The sequence below is a fragment of the Haliotis asinina genome, chromosome 12, assembly GCF_037392515.1.
Source record: "Haliotis asinina isolate JCU_RB_2024 chromosome 12, JCU_Hal_asi_v2, whole genome shotgun sequence".
NCBI classification, from domain to species: domain Eukaryota; kingdom Metazoa; phylum Mollusca; class Gastropoda; order Lepetellida; family Haliotidae; genus Haliotis; species Haliotis asinina.
The window spans coordinates 39,015,069-39,035,234 of record NC_090291.1 but is presented as its reverse complement, the minus strand read 5'-3'; the positions used below and the strand labels follow the sequence as shown (position 1 = coordinate 39,035,234).

At 39.4% G+C, this 20,166-nt stretch overlaps 1 protein-coding gene across 2 annotated transcripts in view; it reads right to left on the bottom strand.

Moving 5' to 3' along the window:
* LOC137258289 (rifampicin phosphotransferase-like) overlaps positions 1-18,912 on the bottom strand; it is a 37,519-nt gene extending 18,607 nt beyond the window's left edge. Inside the window, exons 1-21 of one of the 2 annotated variants that reach the window (XM_067795916.1) lie at positions 18,719-18,912; positions 17,528-17,635; positions 15,479-15,657; positions 14,105-14,361; positions 13,717-13,782; positions 13,020-13,133; positions 12,064-12,173; positions 11,587-11,642; positions 11,052-11,104; positions 10,166-10,293; positions 9,058-9,205; positions 8,590-8,776; positions 7,115-7,177; positions 6,519-6,568; positions 4,879-5,045; positions 4,035-4,105; positions 3,602-3,666; positions 3,218-3,288; positions 2,688-2,764; positions 1,474-1,591; positions 106-203 (exon numbers count right to left, since the gene is read on the bottom strand). In XM_067795916.1, coding sequence (XP_067652017.1) covers positions 106-203; positions 1,474-1,591; positions 2,688-2,764; positions 3,218-3,288; positions 3,602-3,666; positions 4,035-4,105; positions 4,879-5,045; positions 6,519-6,568; positions 7,115-7,177; positions 8,590-8,776; positions 9,058-9,205; positions 10,166-10,293; positions 11,052-11,104; positions 11,587-11,642; positions 12,064-12,173; positions 13,020-13,133; positions 13,717-13,782; positions 14,105-14,361; positions 15,479-15,657; positions 17,528-17,627 — 2,178 coding nt within the window. In that variant the 5' untranslated portion in view covers positions 17,628-17,635; positions 18,719-18,912. The remainder of the gene's footprint in view (positions 1-105; positions 204-1,473; positions 1,592-2,687; positions 2,765-3,217; positions 3,289-3,601; positions 3,667-4,034; positions 4,106-4,878; positions 5,046-6,518; positions 6,569-7,114; positions 7,178-8,589; positions 8,777-9,057; positions 9,206-10,165; positions 10,294-11,051; positions 11,105-11,586; positions 11,643-12,063; positions 12,174-13,019; positions 13,134-13,716; positions 13,783-14,104; positions 14,362-15,478; positions 15,658-17,527; positions 17,636-18,718) is intronic. The other variant, XM_067795917.1, reaches the window with a different exon arrangement.
* Positions 18,913-20,166: the final 1,254 nt, after the last annotated feature.

Here is a 20,166-nt window from a genome sequence, read left to right as displayed (position 1 = left end):
AATTACTGTTTACTTTTTCTGTGTCCATCCATCCTTCACCTGTACTCACAGCTATACATCTGAAATGCTGTCAGTGTGACAGTAAATTTTAACTTGCTCACTCACCTGTATTCCAATGTGACACAGACGCAGGACATTGTCATCTGAGAGACTTGCCACAGCATCATCGGCAACAACATTCTTCTCCTCAACACCACTGGTCCCTGAACATGTATAGACACAGGTTGAGCCCAAACCCTGGATATCTATGTACAAACACACTGCTCCCTGAACATGTACAAACACCAGTTGGGTCCAAACCCTGTATAACTATGTCCATATTCCAAAGCTACTATCCTCATGTGTATTTTAAAGACCTGTCACTGGGAATCAACCCAAGCATTGTGTATACACCTAAACAACATCATGTAATAATACCAACTACTGATTTCATTTTCATGTAATTCCTACCTTCAAGCATATCGGTCAAACATCGTGTAATTCAGGTTACCACCAGTCCGGTAGAGTGTGGGTGAGATTAAGACTCCGGGGTCTCTATTCACAAAGTGTTTGCAACATTACGACCTGTCATAACTCTATTGTTTACCATAGGCTTATGCATGCCATAGCACTATGAATGCGTTGTGGCACTAGGAAGCTTAAAGGCACCATATTACACCACACTTCAAAAAATAAATAATTCATGTCTCTCAGTAATACTATCAGCCCTCAGGGAAGCTTCCAAATAATATATATTAAAAGTAATTTAGATTACAACATTATATGAAAATGTTTGAATGATTTAATGCAACGTTGCATTAAATCAACTCTCGCACCGTCCTCTGGCCAAATATTATTTCCAGCATATCCTATAGAGTTACGTCCCTTAGAGCACTCTTTATGAATGTCCTACACCCAACTTGTGACTGAAACCAGTTTGGTAAAGACCAACAACACCATGTGTGACAGTTTTTGATGAAGGGGGTAATTATTTGCAATCCATACATGGCACGTGTTTTCTGTTTGGAAGCTGTTTACCTCAAAGTTTCAATTACAGATTTCAAACAAGCCACACGGTATCATAAGTCTTTCACTGCATCTACAGGAAGATAAATTGAGTGCATAGTCCCCAAATACAGGCCAAAATATTGTCGAAAATATGTGACATTGTGCCTGTAAGGCACTGTATTGGAATAAGTTTAGTTTAATCGTCTAGCCATATTGCAGCAGTCTGTAAATAATTGAGTCTGAACCACACAATCCAATGATGGGTATCAATCGACACTGTTGGAATATGGACATGTGTCAACCAACTCAGGAAGCCTGACCACCTGATCCTGTTAGTTCCCTCTTACAACAAGCATGGGTTACTGAAGATCAATTCTGACCCACATCGGGTTGTATTGGGTGGGATGTCTGGGGTCTCTTACCCCATCTGTACCCCATCAAGACAATATGACCAGTACCCTAATGTTGTAGCATATGACAACAAACCTGTCATGACCATTATCATGTTCTTCTTGCCGAGATGTCTGTCTGTGATGTCCAGGTGGTCCCCCCATCTCCGCCTTACTGTGAAGGTGTCCGGATCAGCCTTCCCTGACACCACAGACTGGAGAAGAAGAGTCAGTGATTACCGTATATACCCGCATATAATGTGAGTTTTTCGTACCTGGAATGAGGGGGTCAGGAAGGGAGGGTCGCATTATACACGGGGTATAAAATCTTATGTTTTTCCAGCTGTTTCACTTTCAGTTTCCACTGATGATGTCAACCGGCATTTGATAGCCGTCCAGGCACTTTACAAGAAAACTCGCAACCTGGGGATTGGGAGATGGTCTCGGACATGGGTGTTGGGTTTCTTGTTTTGTATGAGGTGGTGGACAATTTAGCATTTAGGGTTTCGAGCTTGGGTTTTTTGACATGCTTTTTGGATGAAAGGGTTGGGGGTTTTGTGAGGGTGTAGGGAGTGAACATGGTTTCACACCACTTTTAGCAATGTTCCAGCATTATCTCAGTGGGCACACCACAAATGGGCTTCATACACTGTATCCAGTTGGAGGAACAAACCTGGGTCTTTGGTGAAAAGAACGAACACTTTAACCACTGGGCTACGCCACTGATGTATGGGTGTGTGGGTTTTCTTGGTTAGAGAGAGATTAATGGTTGAGGTTTATGGTCTGCATGTAGTGTTCTTAGTCAGGGCATGGAGGTTGAGAGAGTGGGGATCAGAGGTTAAAACTCTGAGCATGGAGTGATTAGATGGGGTAGGTTGTGGAGGAAAAATGAGGCAAAGAAGAACTTAAATTTCCATTACTTAAAAAACAAACCTCAAGACAGTCATTTATACGTGTACTTCATAATAATATATGAACAATTCTGGAATAGACACAACAGGTCTTTAACATTTCTGAGGTACTTGGAGGGCTGCCATAGCCAAAAGGTTAAAGAAGTTTGCATGTCGTGCATGCCGAACATCTGGGTACGATTTCCCACAAGGGTACAATGTGTGAAACCCATTTCTGGTGTCTCCCGCCTTGATATTGCAGGATATATTGCTAAAAGTGGTACAATACCAAACTCACTCAATCACTATGAGGTACAGCTAAGGGGTGCAACTCAGCACTCAAAGGTCAGCAGCTGTAATGATCAGATTTAACAGTTTTATACTCATAATACCTTAAACACACAATGGTTATCTCCCCTACCTCACCAAGGCCAAAGTTGGCATTGAGTGTCAGCTTGCTGGTGCTGCCTGAGATAGGATCTGCCGTGAACAAAACACCTGAACACAAAGAGTGAAACACTGTTAACACCTAAACACCTGGTGTATAAACACTGTTAACACCTTAAGTGAGTTTAGTGAGAGTTAGTTTATGCAGCATTCAGCAATATTCCAGCTTTATGGAAGTGTTAACATCTGAACATAAGAGAGGTCAACACTGTGAACACCTTGACACAATAAGAGTCAACAGTGTGAACACTTTAACAAAATAATAGTAGACAGTGCTCTCATTGGAGCATAAGGGCAATTAACAGTGTGAACACCTCAACACAAGATGAGTAAACAGTGTGAACACCTGAACAGAAGAAGTGAAAGCAAGCAGTGGGCTTTACCACAGACAAACATTTACGAATGTAAAGTAACACTGATTAGTAAAATGTATATGACTCAGAAAAACTTGAGTACCCCAGAAATTACAAGGCTGACACTTAACTATTTACTGCCTGAAATTACCTGAGACTTCTGATTGGACCATTTCTTGTATGACCACACCCACAGCTGTCCTGATTGGCTGGCCATGTTGTCTGGACATATAAAAAGTCTGATAAAGGTTCTGAAAGAGCTTATATTACACAGGCACCAGTGGAAAGAAGTATGTCATTTCGGTACTAGTTTCAAACATTTCATGATATCAAAGAACACTGTGCAGCCTCCACTGGGAGGCACAAAATGATTATCACCAATAATTCAGCCATTTTCTGTTATTTTCAAATTGGTTTTTTTTTCATATCACTGGAGTGCAGTGAAAGATGACAGTACTTTGATGCCTATCTATCAAAAGAGTGTATACAAACATGCAGTGTAAAGTAAACAGGCTTTCTTTTAGTTAACACTCACCTGCGATACTCCACAGCTTGGAATGTGTAAGCAGAGGCCCAGCATTTCCGTACTGCATCAAGAATCTATGGAGGACAACAGAACTAATATCACAATATTCATGTTAGTAAGTCCATTTCTGACCCTATCAACATTCCCAATTACTGTTAACACAAACCAATGACCCCCATCACTGACCCCCATCACCCACTCCACTGACCAACAACACAAACCAATGACCCCTGTCACTGACCCCATCATCCACCTCACTGACTCCAGCACAAACCAATGACCCCCATCTTTGACCCCCTATCACCCACTCCACTGACACCCAGCACAAACCAATGACCCCCGTCACTGACCCCCTATCAACCCTCTCACTGATGCCCAGCACAAAACCCATGACTCCCATCACTGACCCCTATAACTCACCTCAGTGACCCCCATCACTCACCTCTCTGACCCCAGTGACACCTAGGAATGTCTCCATCTGTCCAGCACTTGATGCTTCCTTGCCATCTTCACCTGCAACAGACAGACTTGTAGTAACATGCTGAACATGTATACATGTATTACAGCAAAATAAGGGGCAGTTGGGTAGCCTAGTGGTTAAAGAGTTGGCTCATCACACTGAAGTCATGGGTTTGATTCCCTACATGGCTACAATGTTTGAGGTCCATTTCTAGTGAGATGGCTCTAAAATTGCTATCTAAAGCCATTCTCAATCACTCACTCACCCTGACAGCGAAATCTGTGTGACGGTATTATGGTCACTCACAGTGGTGCATATTCTTCTGCCCAAATCAACTGAAGTTAATTACAGAGATTCATTGGATGGGTGACAGTGTTTGGCAGCTTGACACCTGAGAGTTCTAAGGGCTTCAGTCTTGCCCACAATGAAGCACATGTGACACTTGTGGTCTCACCCCTGTTCATCCACCAGTGAATGGGTACCAGGAGGGACAAGATGTTCATATGTCTTCACCTTCTACTTTCTTGCAGGCAGGTTAACCAGAGTAATGACATCTGCACATTGTGCGTAATAAGCACCACTGAGGTGGACATACGGTGCTCTACAAATGCATTATATATGTCATCTGTAAACCAGCCTTGTAGCATCTGGAGCCAAAGTCAAGCAGAACCAGTACTGGTTGGAGTACCACACAAGGGGAAAAGACAACTTCTCTGCAAAGTAGACACTCTCAGATCCTCTCATACATTTCTGCTTCAGTTCACCACAAAGTAGGGACTGTAGAGACCTCTCATGCAATTGTGATTCTGGGTAGCACAACAGTTACCTGCAGCTGAGGATCTGATAGCAAATCTCTTTGATTCATAACTCTCGGTGAAGAGAGAGCACAGACTATCCAAGATAGCCGCCCTCACATTCTCAAAGATAGGTGTGGTTGCAAAAAGTTCTACTGTGTCAGAACAGGCACTGGACAGGTTGTCATAGTTACAATCCCTACAAAAGAATAAAGTTTTTTGAGGATCGTTGTCAAGGATGAAGAAATTTCTTAAAATTTCTTCATAATGAAGTTAACACTGATTACCTGACAGGATGACACAAAAGAATCAGCTTTCAGTCTAACTTGCACATGGCCTAAGTTTGACAGAATTAGAGAAGAGGATGAACAAACGATAGAGGATTATCATTTTGCAATCATTGCCATATATGACCCTAGTGCTGTCTATCCAGGCTCTTCTGACAAAATTGATACTTTAATTTGCTGAATGGAGAGTGATCACATAGTATTGTGTGGAGATTGGAATGTCATACAAAATTATGACACGTATAATTATGAAAAACATAAATACTCCTACAGCAAGAGTGAGTGAGTGAGTTTAGTTTTACACCACACTCAGCAATATCCAGCTATATGGTGGCAGTGTGTAAATAATCGAGTCTGGACTGACAATCCAGTGATTGACAGCAATAGCATCGATCTGCACAATTGGGAACCAATGACATGTGTCAACCAAGTCAGCAAGCCTGACCACCCCATTAGTTGCCTCTTACAACAAGCATAATCGCCTTTTATGGCTAAGGCAAGAAAACTGATAATTAAATCAAAGGCTGATTTTGATTTCCACAATCCACAAAGTGAAATAAACCTGTGGACCAAATAAATCCCCTAAAACAAGGAATACCAAATGCTTTGGGGCATCACATAACATACTACTGTCTTTGTTAAAAGCCAAAACTGATCAAAATTGAAGTTTCAAACCTGACCATTCCCCATAACGGTTACAATCAAGATATCAGATATTATATGCGGTAAGGTTTTTTCAAAAATTAATAATTATTATGAGATAAAGATTATGTAAGCATGATAAAGACTATAATTACAGAAATGACAGCACAATACCAAAAAAAGATAGCTTTGATGAATACATCATTGATGACCAACTACATTTAGAAACTATTTAAATTATTATTATTGTTATTAGGGGTGGGACAATTTGGCAATAAAGAAAGATAATGTAAAAAGCAAAAGAAACAAGTACAAACAGATCTTGACAAACTGTATATATAGCTAGATATGGAAACCGCTCAGTTAAAACTAATACACTTCAAGAAACTGACATGATAAGCCATCCTTTAGAGAAAATATACCAGAATGAAACAAAACCTTGGGTGGTCAGACTCACTGACTAGGTTGACACATGTCATCGGTTCCCTATTATGCAGATAGATGCTCATGTTGTTGGTCACTGGATTGTCTGGTCCAGACTCGATTATATACAGACTGCCGCCATATAGCTGGAATATTCCCGAGTGTGGCGTAAAACTAAACTCACTCACTCACTCACAAAAAAAAGCAGTTCTTTTTTCTAACAAAATGATGGCATCAGAATACTGATATTTTGTGAGCATACATTGGCAAAATTTACATTATTTACCCATGTACTCTCGGTATCTCTCATGAATACTTACAAAATACTGCCTCTGATTTTTTCAATGGATACGTCCAGACAATCATTTGACTGGGAACAGAAAGGAGAAATCATGATGACAAGAGAAAATACATTGGTACGATTACAGAACAGCAGATACCTTCCACCATCTTTGTTTACCAAAGCAGAAGTGGGTCAAGGTCATTTTCTTGCTTGCCTGTGCTTCCTATACATCGACACATCAAGTGACGTCAATAGCTATATGTTCTAGGTATCCGCTATTCTGTATGTGTACAAATACATTTATTTCAATGCTTGGATCATGAAGTCAAACTGTATTAAAGTTATTTCACTTAATAAAGTATTGTGTCAAGATTAGACTTAGTGTCAAGATTACACTTAATCACTGACAAGGATTATCATCAACAAATGTTAACAGCATATCACAAAAGACTGGTGATTTATGAATTTGACATATTCCAGGAGAGCATAACAACCTATAACATTTAAAAAATTTGCATATTACACAAAAACGTACTATCAGACACGCTTTAACAATTAATATTTGACAAATGCACTTTTTAAATGTTCCACATACATATTCCAAGTGTATACAACAGGTGTGTATGGATTTACCTGGAGCTGTCTGTTGAAGGCCGCTAGTGTGACACAAACACCACTCGGTACTGTGATATTCAGCTGAAAGACGGCAAAGTCAGGTGAGGTGAAATGGGAAGTAACATCATACTTAAGAATATTTCGCTCATATGACAACATGCATGTGTGTGTATGTGTGGCTGCTTGTACTAGCTCAGGCTTAAGCTGGTTTTATATTGCCAGCCTAGTGAGGTATGTTGCCATAGTTAAGCATGAATACCCCACTCAGACACAGTATATTGACTGCTGATCAGCAGTTGTAGTACCCATTGTAGTACCAGAGATCGACAAGTACGCTATTGTAATGTCTTTTGGTATGACACAGGTGAGGATCGAACCTGTGACCGTCTGCTCCACCCACAACACCACGGAAGAGGCTTCAAGGCCCAAGAGGAGACACCATAACATTTAGCAACTGACCATTAGTTATGCTGGGATAGTTGCGATAACAACTTATTTATTTTAGGAAATATGGGAAGAATTAACAAAGCCCCTAAGCTTATACCTCAGCCATGACCTCACATAGTCAGCAAGTTCATGCTGTAGAGCTACCCTTGAGGTAAACAGAGGGAGTGAGGAAGTGGTTTCACGTTGCTTTTAACAATATTCCAGCAACATTAAGGCAGTGGGACACCAGGAATGGGCTTCACACATTGTACCCAAGAATTCACATAGTGTGATGAGTGAACACTTGAACAGCTGGGCTACCCCATCATTGCCTTAATAGAAGGAAGTGAGTTCATACTGTCATATCTTTGTTAATGACAAGGAGAACCAAACCTCTATAAGCATAAGCCTTGGATTCTCAGGGAACTGAAGGACTGAAGTTCCCATGTTTGACCTTGGTCCTGGATGAGTGAGTGAGTGAGTTTGGTTTACATCATGTTTAGCAATATTCCAGAAATATCATGTTAGGGAACATCAGAAATAACCTTTACACATGTGTAGAATCAAAACTGGATCTTCAGCATGATGAGCAGATGCTTTTACCATTAGGCTATCCTATTCCACATTATCCTGCTGGATTATCTCTGTCTGGTTTTAAGAGGTCATGTATACAGACAGTAAGGTTCATGATTTGCGGTCTACAACATTTGTCAATGTTCACAATATTTAACTTTAAGGTCATGGCGTAATGGCATGCAACACATGAAGATCTGACTTGAATTGATCTTCAGTAACCCATGCTTGTAGCAAGAAGCAACCAATGGGATCTGGTGGTCAGCTTCAGTGACTTGGCTGACACATGGCATTGTATCCCAGTTGTGTAGATCGATGCTCATGCTGTCAATCACTCAAATGTCTCATCCAGACTTGGCCATATACTGACTGCTGCCATTTAGCTGGAATATTGTTCAGTGCAGCATAAAACTAATCTAAATCACTCACGAGAAGTTATTGTTCATGCAATCTATCAGTGGTGTGTCCAGACCAGACTTCACTTTTTCTCTCACCTCAGCCTGGACCTGTGAGAGTAGAGCCAGCTGGGAGCCCTTGCCTCCTACAAGCTGGGAACAAGCACAGGCAGGATGGGTGAAAGTCAGAATGAGGCTGTCCTTTTCATGCACAGTCTCTTCACTAGAGGGCTCTGTCAGCATCCTGACTGATGTCTGCTGGATGTAACTGGGGCCATCAGGGTTTCTGTGTAGGCAGATGATTTTGGAGTTAAGTTGCCATCATACTATGACAGTCTGGTGCAGACATTTGACTGTATAAATTAAAAAGGTTCAACAAAAACATATTTGAAAGGACTATGCACATTAAAACTTTTGAAAAATTCTTCAAACAATCACTGTCAAAATGACTAACTGTGTGATCAGTTCATTAACAATTCCATGCACTAATGATCTTCACCAGGTTCTGGGTGCACGTGAGTGGCTCATTGACTTTGAATGTCAACATGGATCAAGCGATTGTTCTACCTGTAGAAGTACTCCACTAGCCCTCTGCCGTCCCGGCCATTGACTGTGTAGTTACAGAACACCTCCATCACCTTTCCCCCACGGTCATCATGGTGATACCACACAGGTGTTATGCCTGTCCGTACCTCGATGGTGTACAGCTGATTGTCTGTGATAATACAAAAGCTAAAGATTCACTAGCAGAGTCATATATCTGTTGATAACGAATGGCTACACCACTAAGGACCAATAGAAATCAAGATATATTCAAAAATTCTAGGTTTCCATATATCAGCAGTCAAGAAGTAAGTTTGTGTTAGATGCAGAGAGGTCTTTCACGAAATATGGACACCATACAACTTTCAGTGTGAAATACAATGAAAGTATGTGAAAGTAAATAAACCAATGAAAACAACAGAGTAATATTGTTTGATTCCTTTCAGGTTATTTGCAGGTTTGTTTATCATTTCACACTGCACAGCAATATTCCAGCTATATGATGGTAGTCTGTAAAAATTGAGCCAAGACCAGACAATGTCATTGATCTGGGCAACTGGGAACCAATGACATTTGTCAACCAAGTCAACAAGCCTGACCATCTGGTCCCTTTCGTCGCATTTTACAACAGGCACAGGTTGTTGGAGACCCAGTCCCGATTTCTTAAAGCAAGCCTAAGTCAGAATTTTGACTTTAGAGTTATTGCTCAAAATTGAGAAAACAGGAAAATGCATTTCCCAGAAGGAACTAAAATTGATGTCAAACACACACAAAGTACACAATTTCAGTTTGTGGATAGATTACTTAAGTGGGTATGGACTTTTTTTTATCTTAAAGTACAGACGAGTTAAAAATGCAGCTGTTTCAATTTGTCAAACTCAGTTTGAAACTGGAGTAAAAACTTAAATTTGTTCTGAGAAATCAGGTCCAGCTCTAGTTTGGATATTTTGACAAGCGGCTGTCAAACTGAGTGACTTCTAAGATATTCAGCTCCTGATGAAACTGTCCACATAAAACCTAGATAGGGTTATCTTTTTAACTGTAGGCTCACATCTACTCCACTAACGAGATTTTCCTAGAGTTAACTCCTCTAACACCTGACCTGAAGCTCATCTACACTAGTGAGACATACCTGCAGTAAAGGTGAAGCTGTACTGTTTGGGTGGGGTCCCATCTTCTCCTACCTCCCACAGTTTCAGGCTGACGTGACTCACTGACACAAGGTCCCCATTGGGGTAGGACACGTACCCAATCATCAAACTGGAGACACATGAACAGAATAACTTTCATGACTGTAAAACCCAGCTAGTATACAAGAACAGTTAGACCAAATACTAGAAATCAAACACAATCCTGAATGGTACAAATAAAGATTTAGATTATTCTGTGTCATGTATTAGGATTCAAACCGACAGTAAAACATTTCATCTCCATACAAATAAATCTTTACTCTGAAAGCCACATGATATATTAATGCGGGGGAGGCAATCATTGGTTATTTAAACCTGACCTGTTCAGAACCGTTTAAACCATTCGTGACCAATTCATGTTATTCTGGGAAAAGCCAAATAGCTTTTCGTCTTCTTGTTGGAGGTTACGGAAAGGGGCGAGTATAGACGAATGACATTAAACATGTATAAGACAAAATGTAACGTATGTCAACTTCTTCTTTATTCTTTACACAATGTTTCTTGGCTATTCCTTGCCATTCGTCAGGTGGATGCTAACTAATGATGATGATTTGGATGGGTTATTTCCATTAAACATGGTTGCCATCTTTGTTCGTTTGGCGAGGCAGCTGTAAGGATGGTTCGTGGGCGCTCATGTTTCTAAACATGCCTCTAGTTTTCCTTGAATAACCAAGGGGAGACAATAATGGGTTACAGGTTTCACAAAGGGGAGATAAGAAATGACTCATGAATCTAAGTCCCACTATTTCCCCACAGAGGTATATCATGCACTGTTATATTATCCTGCCCTGTCTAGACTCCAAACAATGGAGTAAGGCCGGTACTCACTGTGACATTGTATCTGGATGACTGACAATCCCCACCTGGGCCGTCAAGCCAGTCTGAAACACAAACATAAGGCCAGACCAATTTTTATTCTTGTTTTACGGATCCTGGTCATATTTTTTTCAAGAATAAGAAAACTAATAAAAATTGATTTTCACTACTCAGAAAATAAGGTTCTACTTTTATATAGGCCAAATATAAATGTGAAAGAAATTAGTTTTATATGGTATATTTTTTGCCCCATACGCACTTAATAAATTGCCAAAGTGAAAAATTTTGAACACTTAAAAGGAATATTACCTCTAATTGTGATTTTTTTTATATCTATTTTATCCTCATGCCTTTATGTTTTCTAAGGACAAAAACAATAAATATAATTGGCCTTGCCTAAATTTGTTATTCTCCCCTTGTGACTTGCAGTCCGTTTCACTGTCTTCAAAACTCACTAGTACCCACTAAGTATTTACTTTGATTGAAATGACAAACTGGCTGTTTCTTAGGTACTATATATGATCCAGGGTTAGCTGCAATGGCTCACCTCCACATAGACAAAATGGATCATGTATCGGTAGAAGCTTCTCCAGTCCCTCACACCTGAAACACAAACAAAGTGTTCAGAAAGGGATCGGTAGATGGCCTCCCAGACCCTAGAATATATATGAAAAATTGAATCAAAGGGAAATCTTGAATAATTTTGCCAGCACAAATGCCTTGTTTCTTAAGCATTATTCTGAGGCCTTGCACAGTTGTGGTAACAGACACCAGGGTCACTTTTGTATCCATGAGAGGAAGCAGGGTAGCTAAGTGCCTAAAGTGTTCATTTGTCACACCGAGATCAAGGTTCAGTTCCCCACATGGGTACTAGATTGAAACCCATTTCCTTTGTCCTGCACAACCTCCCATGATACTGCTGGAGTATTGCTAAAAGCAGCATAAAAACCACTCACTCACTCTAGCATCCATCAACATGTTCAGCCAGAAGTCTGAGCCACCATTGTTTCCATCAAGAACTCACCATAGCTATGATCTCGCATTGTTTTGAGATTGAGTCGTCTCTCCTCGTACCCCTCCACTGCAATCCTCCCCCTCATCTCCCCCCACTGCTCATAGTGGGTCTGATGCTTGCTGAAATATGACACCCCTCATCAGTGACAGATTTCCATGGATTTCACAACAGTAACGTACATACTATTTTTTTTATTTCTGATAGAAAATCAGACCCTTTCTTTTCAACCAAATCACAATATTGTATGTTACTTAATACTCTTTCAATCAGCTGCATATAAAAATATTGTAAATACTTGGACACAAAGTTTAACATGTTTGGTATTCTACCATACTTTGCAAAACACTCTGGCTTAAAAGAAATATTTATAACAAGTTTTTTTTTTATTTAGATACCATCTATGACTGTATATTAACTGATCTCATAGATAGCTGAGGTCCAAACTTGACCCTTAAAATATAAATATTAATGGTATGAAGTGTAGTTGACAGAAAATGGAAATCTATCGTTTGGATAATACTCATATTTGCCAACAAACTGTTTTTGCATAACATACACAAAATCACAAAGTGTACTTCTCCTTTTATAAAAACAAATAATCCAATTTTTTTCTTAACTGTCTGGGATGAAAATAGAAATATGGACCCAACTATCGCACTTCATGTTACCTGGTCGTCCACCATACAGGTGATTTTAATGTCAGCCTTCCTATTATAGCCATGCTAACATAATAAACATCCGTTTACAATGTAGCCATATCTCACCTTAGCTGTGGTGATGGGTTAGCGTAATGGCTAAAACCTCTGCTCATCACACTCAAGACCCTGTTTTCTATTTCTCACTATGGTACAATGTGTGGCACCATTTCTTGGTGTCCCCCCAACCGTGACATTGTAAAACCTCACTCACTCCTCTTTGAAGTCTGGACAAGAATTCCTTTGTCACTCACTCACTCACTCACTCACTTTTGAAGTCTGGCCCAGAATTCCTTCGTCCACAGCTCCCTAGCAACACCATCAGCGATGGCCGAAGCACTGATGTCCATGTCAAAGTTAAAGTGGTCAGTGAAGGCATCCCAACTGAAGTTTGTATAAAACTGAATCAATCAAATAAGATGTTCTCTGCTTTACACCATTTCAGTCATATCAAGACCTGTAAACTGATAATTTAAAATTAACCTGAGAAAACATACTGTCACAGCAAATTTGATTCAAGAGTTTTAAGCACCTAACTGGTATGTGATACTCAAGCAAGCATTGGGCATAGATGGACATAAGCAAAGGAGATAACTCATATTTTCACTTCTGGTATGAATTTTGAAAACTTTGTTTCTTTATTGTTTCATAGTAATCCAACTATATGACAACAGCCTGTAAATAACTGAGTCTGGACCAGACAATCCAGTGAATGACATCTTGAACATCTATCCACACAATTTGGATACGATGACGTGCAGGGCTGTATCCAGGATTTGGGAGAAATGGGGTGCACATAAAAGATGAAGTTCAAAGGTTAGGGGGAAATTCTCTTCAAAGGGAAATTTTGTTCATACCCACACCCCTCTCTCTAGATCCTCCCCAACATGCATCCAACAAATCAGTGAGCCTGACCAGACCAACCTTTTGATATTGATAGTAACAAAAATGATAAGTATTTGTTTACATGAAGGAAATCTTGGTCTCCACAAACTTGTCAGGTTTGGTGTCCACATCGTTGCACAGTCCTACTCTGGAAGTGAAATCAGAGCATTTAACTGTTTGTAAATCTTTCACTTTAATGAGGATTAAGTATTGCTATTCAATGATATTTCAAAAGCAGTTTCATCACTGAATTAAACATATATGTAGTCTTATATATTGGGTTTTTCCATAGCGGAACCTTACGGTACAAGGTCACACTTTCATAGTGATTGGGTGATAGATTATTAAACAAAAAAACTTCACTAAATCTTTTTGTGTGTATGTCAATCAAATTTCACCAAACAAGTAGATTAAATATGAAAATCCAAAAGATCAAAATTATCTTCATGTTTTTGAGATGGCTCCTGTACCTCATCAATCCACTGTATGTGATCTTCCATCTTCTCATTGGCTGAAGAAGTTCAAAGGTCAGTCCACCAGCAGAAAAACTCTGCCCATCTGTGTTATAAACATCCGTATCTGGGTGGACTGGGTGTTGCAGCTGACCAATACCGGGCAGATCCAGAAACAACCATAGCTCGGCACTGCGTCCATGGCGACGGGCAATACGGAACACAACCTTGGTACCATCCTCTCCAAACCCAGCATAGTAGGCTGTATCTATTGCCTGTGGAAGGAGCATCAGGATGAAGGGATCGTATAATTGGATTTTGGGGGGATAATGTCAGATAAGCTAAGAATATATCTGTCTAGTTTGCTTGTTTTATGCAATTCATATCAAGTGGGCTTACCTGTTGTTTATCACAATATTCTCATTGCTTAGATTGATACTTGTGCTGTTGATCACTGTATTGTCAGGTCCAGACTGAATTATTTACAGGCTGCTACTATGCAGCTGTAATATTGCTGAGTGTGCTGTAAAACCACAATCCTGTTACTTATCCTCATCACTATTATATTGTATAGAATTATCTATAAGACAAAAGTTTATTACACCTAGAATGAGCTTTGGGCTTATAAGGGGTTCTTATCATACACATGGATGAACAACATTGATTTTTTTTTTAGCATTTTTATGTTACCCTAATGATATTAACTGCTCTTTGAAACCACCCATCCCAAACACTGAAAGTGCATCTTTCACATATTCATCCAAATACTTTTAACTATTTGAATATTACAGCACTAAGTTTTTAGAATTACAGAGTCCCTTACAGGATTCAAATCCACGCCCTCAGAGTCAGCTGGCACCTTATCACCAACACTCAAATTCAGCCACCTAACCTACTAAGCCACTGTGACTATCACAGAGATGGAAATTGGACAACTGGTAGTCTAGACCGCAGACTTTGTGTACCCCTCTGATAAGTGTAAATTGGCATGGCACCCACGTCAGAAAGCCACAATGAAAGTTTAATCCCACATAAAACATATATTACATTTGACCACTTTCCAAAAGCATGAGCATCGATCTATACAGTTGGGATACAATGACAGGTGTAAGCCAAGTCAACAAACCTGACAACCTGATAATATGAGTTACTGAAAACCTGAATTATGGACTACTACAGTGCTTTAAAACACAAAGAAATAATACGGTTTACAAAACAAACACTTAACACAAGTAAAATGAATACATGTGTTTAATAAGTGCACAGTTAACATTTCCTCATAAAACATATAAACACTTTTAAGTAAACACCTTTGAAAGGCCCAACAGGAATATCCAAACCTTTTCTTTCACAGTATACATTCAAGTGATCATTCAGCTCAGGATAACTCACATAAGGATCTTCACCCAGGACCTGGGGGCCATCGATGCTTGCAAGGTCAGTGTTGCCCTTCCCGTAGCCCTTTGAAAATTTGTCAACTTGACCCTGACCTTGACCTTTCTTCTTGTTCTGACGCTTACGAGCAGAGAACATCAAATAAAAAACAACCTTTTTCAACCAGTACCATCGACCTGTAAAACAATTCAATTGTTTCAGTGAAACATAACAAGTGATCCATGAAAATTTAGATAAAGAACAAAACAAATCTAGTGTCACCATACAAAGCAATAATTTCACATAGATATACAGTCTATGTTACACCTCAGTGTGTAGTTTTTAAATACATGACTTGTTTTATGGATAAGAATTCCTTTTAAGTTTTAAATGATGTTTTACAGCTAATTCTTGCTCCTTCATAATTAAGATACTTTATTATCACTTTATCACATGCCTCCGTTATGGCTATTCTGTCCTATCCATGATATCAATATTTGTCTGTATTGTTGTTGATTTGGGTTCGATTGACAGCCAGGACCATTTTGGTCTGTCTAAAACTTGAAATGTGTGAAATGGATTGAGAATAGTTTCATCTGCACATTTTAACTCCTACTCACATTTTGTAAATGTAACATGGAGTTTTAATAATATCTACACTTGATAACAATGTAGCAAAGTGAACACAAGAAAGGTATGCAAGGTACAAACTACAGCTGTGCGGTCACAAGCAACAGTAAAATCTGTACATGTTTTTCTTTTAAGACCATAATAGGTTTGTCATACCAGTGATGATACCTGGTTTCGGTTTGCGCATGATCTGCACGTGGAAGTTCATCATAAGTGACAGTTTCTGTCAGTTGCTTTGAAGAGGGATAGCTGTAAGGCCAGGCAGCATCACGCTGAGCTCAACAATATGTTGTTCAACTCATATAGGACCACAGTACATCACCAAAGTGTATGTATTCTATATTTCTTGTATTTTTGGCACATTTCATGCTACAGAAATATTGTAAGCATTGTAATGTTATTACAAGGTATGTTTCCCACTTCATGAAAATAGAACCGCTACTTTCTGTATTTCATTACATTTATGGAATTTATCTTGATGTTTCTTTCCTGAAAGTTATGTTCAGCATGATAATTTGAGTGATATGTATGGGAATTTTGGTGTGGGAATATTTAGGAAGTGGGGGTGGGGGTGGGTGTGGGGGAAGAGTTTGCTGCACTCGGCAAATTTCCAGCTATGACAGCAGTCTGTGATGTCTTGACTTGACATTCCAGTCACTAACAGCAATACTTGGAATACAAGGACATGCATTAACCAGGTCAGCAAACCTGACCAGCTGATCTTGTTTGACGCATAAAGACAGACAGACATTTTATTAAATAATACCGACCACAAGGCCTTATAGTACAATTGTGGTTACTTATCATTTTAAATAGCCACAAGTTTTTAACATTTTGAAGAGCTTTGTGGATTTTAAATACATGTTTTAAGTTGGCCACATAATCGACAACCATAGGTTCATTTCTGACTCAGATCTTCATGGAATATTCCACATGAAAAGACTTTTGGCAGAATTTCACGATGATGTTGCCGATATGAAGTGCTCCAAGTAAATACATTCAACACATGACAAGGGAGTCAAAGATCTGGGACACCTGGCATAGGCAAACACTGACTGACCAATCTGGTAAAAACAAATATTTTCCATTAAATCGTTTGATCCAACTGTACATGTCTGTGGACCTTTCTATTACAAGCTGAATCAATCAATTGTACATGTGACAATATATCAATGTTAAATTGTACTTACTGCAGCAAAGTTTGCATTGTATTTTGCTAATACTATAGTCAGATATAGGCTCCAAATATCGCAAACTTTCAGTCTGAAAAGCTGCAATGCTTTGCATTGAAAACATGAAAGTGGTCAAACAGGTTTGGATAAAACTAAGTAAGTTAATTTTACTTTCTCAATCAAAATCAAATGTTCTAAGAATGCAAAAAATAAGACTCATGCATAACTGATTGCATGTGTTATGACTGGAACAGAAAGACATTACCTGGCACAGCATAAACACCATGGCGAGGATTGCTTGGCTTGAGGAAGAGCCAGATAAAGACACTGCTCGCAACACCAGCTGCCACTGCAAGCATCATCATCAACAACGCTGTAACAACACAATGGGACACAATTAGTAGCATGTTGTAGATAATACATTGTAACTCATCACCGCAAATATCATGGTATAAATCGATAGTGTGATGTTGGGATCAGTTTGTTGGTTAACACCACTCTAAGCAATATTCCAGCATATGGAAACTGTCTGTAAGTAATGGAGTAATGGAGTAATGCTCATATAAGAGTAGTTACCATAAAATTTCAGAGTCCTGTGTTAGGATTCAAACCACAGACCTTCTGATTCGAAGCTGGACTCCTTGTCCACATGACATAGAGGTTAACCCTGTCAGCAAGCTGACAAGGTAAGGATGTCATCTGTGGGATGACTCACTAGACAGCATTCATAGCAGTCTAAGTAAACATAGTCCTCCTACTAGGTTTTGTTAGACTCAGTAGTAGAGTGTAACGAAAAGTACTGAGACTCAAAGTTAACTTAGACTAGCATTCACAGTTGGCCCAACGCTGGCCCAACATTTTCCAATGTTGGGCCAACGTTGGGCCGACTATGAATGCAATCTGGATCCATGTCTTGTGACATAAGAAATCAATAGTTCTGGCATTATGACCATAATGGGTTGTCGTAGCATAAAATATCAATACTTGTGATCACATCAGCATTGCACTCAATACTATTTTACTTGAGGAGGAAAACATTTTATGTACTGACAACTTTTCTATTTGCATTAAATGTGACACTTGCTTCTTATAAGCATTGCATCTATACCCAGATGCTGCATCTTTGTAATAAAAAACAACTTCCTAATGCGACTTTGAGAAACTATTGTACTTGTCTAGTATGAGCACCGTAGTGATTATGCCACCGCAAGCACCAGGATTTCAGAACTGTAATCACACAATGCATGCATTAAGAGGTATTAACGTTTCTACAAATAAAAAGATTGTCTTGATCCACGATAATTGTATAAAATATGGTTCTGTAGTGAACAGGAGGATAGTTTTATGACTGACTACAGTGAGGGGTATCGATAAACACACACCAGAGACCGTATAATAGATGTAGTATATGGTCTCTGCAGACACTGACAACAAGCAGAACAGCTGATGGTAATACCTGATTGAAATTCGTTAGTTCTAGTTATTCAGAAGTCTGTTCGGCTTGACAGCTACTTCCAGCGTCCGTCCCATATGTAATGCCCCAGTCTAGTCACACTTTGCCCTGAGTGGAGCATCGGAGCCGATAACTAGCATACGCTATCTGTTGTCACCTACATTTCTTGCTTTGTTTACATTTTGCACACTGCTATTGAAGCGTCCGCGCAGCAAACGCATTGAACCGATTGAAGCGAGCGGACATGTTGGGGAGAAGTTATTATTTTGAGCGGTTATGTTTAGAGACGGGACTGTGGGCTGGGCTCCGTGTCTTCAGATCAGATAGTGGCGATGCGTTGACCGAACTGTGAGATGAATTAGATCACATACAGAAATGTCATTAGTTTTTAACTCAGATTAGTTGAATTAAAAAATCTAGTTTACATAAAAAAAACATTATATTGCCTCGCACTGTTGAACAAAACTGTGTATTTTTCTGCCGATTATAATGTCAAATGAACTGATTGGTATTTGTCATATTCATGCGTTAAACTTCCAGCATATTCACTGCAATAGGTGTGTGGTGACAAGCATGTCTGTGGGGTCATTTATTACCAGGGATAATCTACAACAAGGTCGTGGTGTTACAGTAGTGATCTAGTGGCATTGTATAAATACAGGACAGATATATTTTTAAAACATAGAGAACATGCGACGGCGGTATAACTAAAGGCCGGTAATACATAATTCGGGCGATAAAACAGTAGACATATAGTTTCTGTACAGTATCATGTATAGGAGATGGATAGTTTCTCTTCAGTAACATTGAGGACGGATACTTTCTGTGATATAACATAGAGGACGGATAGTTTTTACGATATAACACAGGAGACGCATGGTTTTTACGATATAACACAGGAGACGGATGGTTTTTACGATATAACACAGGAGACGGACAGTTCCTGCGATAAAACACAATGTTTTATATATATTCTCTTCAGTAATATAGAGGACGGATAGTTTCTTTGATATAACATATGAGACGGATAATTCTAATAATAACATAAAGTGTAGATAGAATAGTTTCTGATATAACACAAGAGGCGGACATTTTCTGTGACACAACATTGGAGACGGATAGTTTCTGTGATATAACAGGAGATAGATAGGATTATATAACAGGAAACGGGGAATACATGGATGTGGTGTTGTAACACTGGAAATAGATAATGCATGATGTATACTATGGAGGGCAGTTCAGGAATTGCATCTCAAATGTAAACAAACGCAGCCCACTCGCGAAACAATTGCAGCCATATCGGCAATTTAGCGGTAATAATAGAAACACATCGACCATATCGGAAGCAATGTCGGTAATACTTGAAACACACTCGGCCGTCTTCGGAGATTTTTCGGCTCACATTCTTGATTTGTCAGTCGCGAACGGAAACTCACGCAGCAAAACAACTG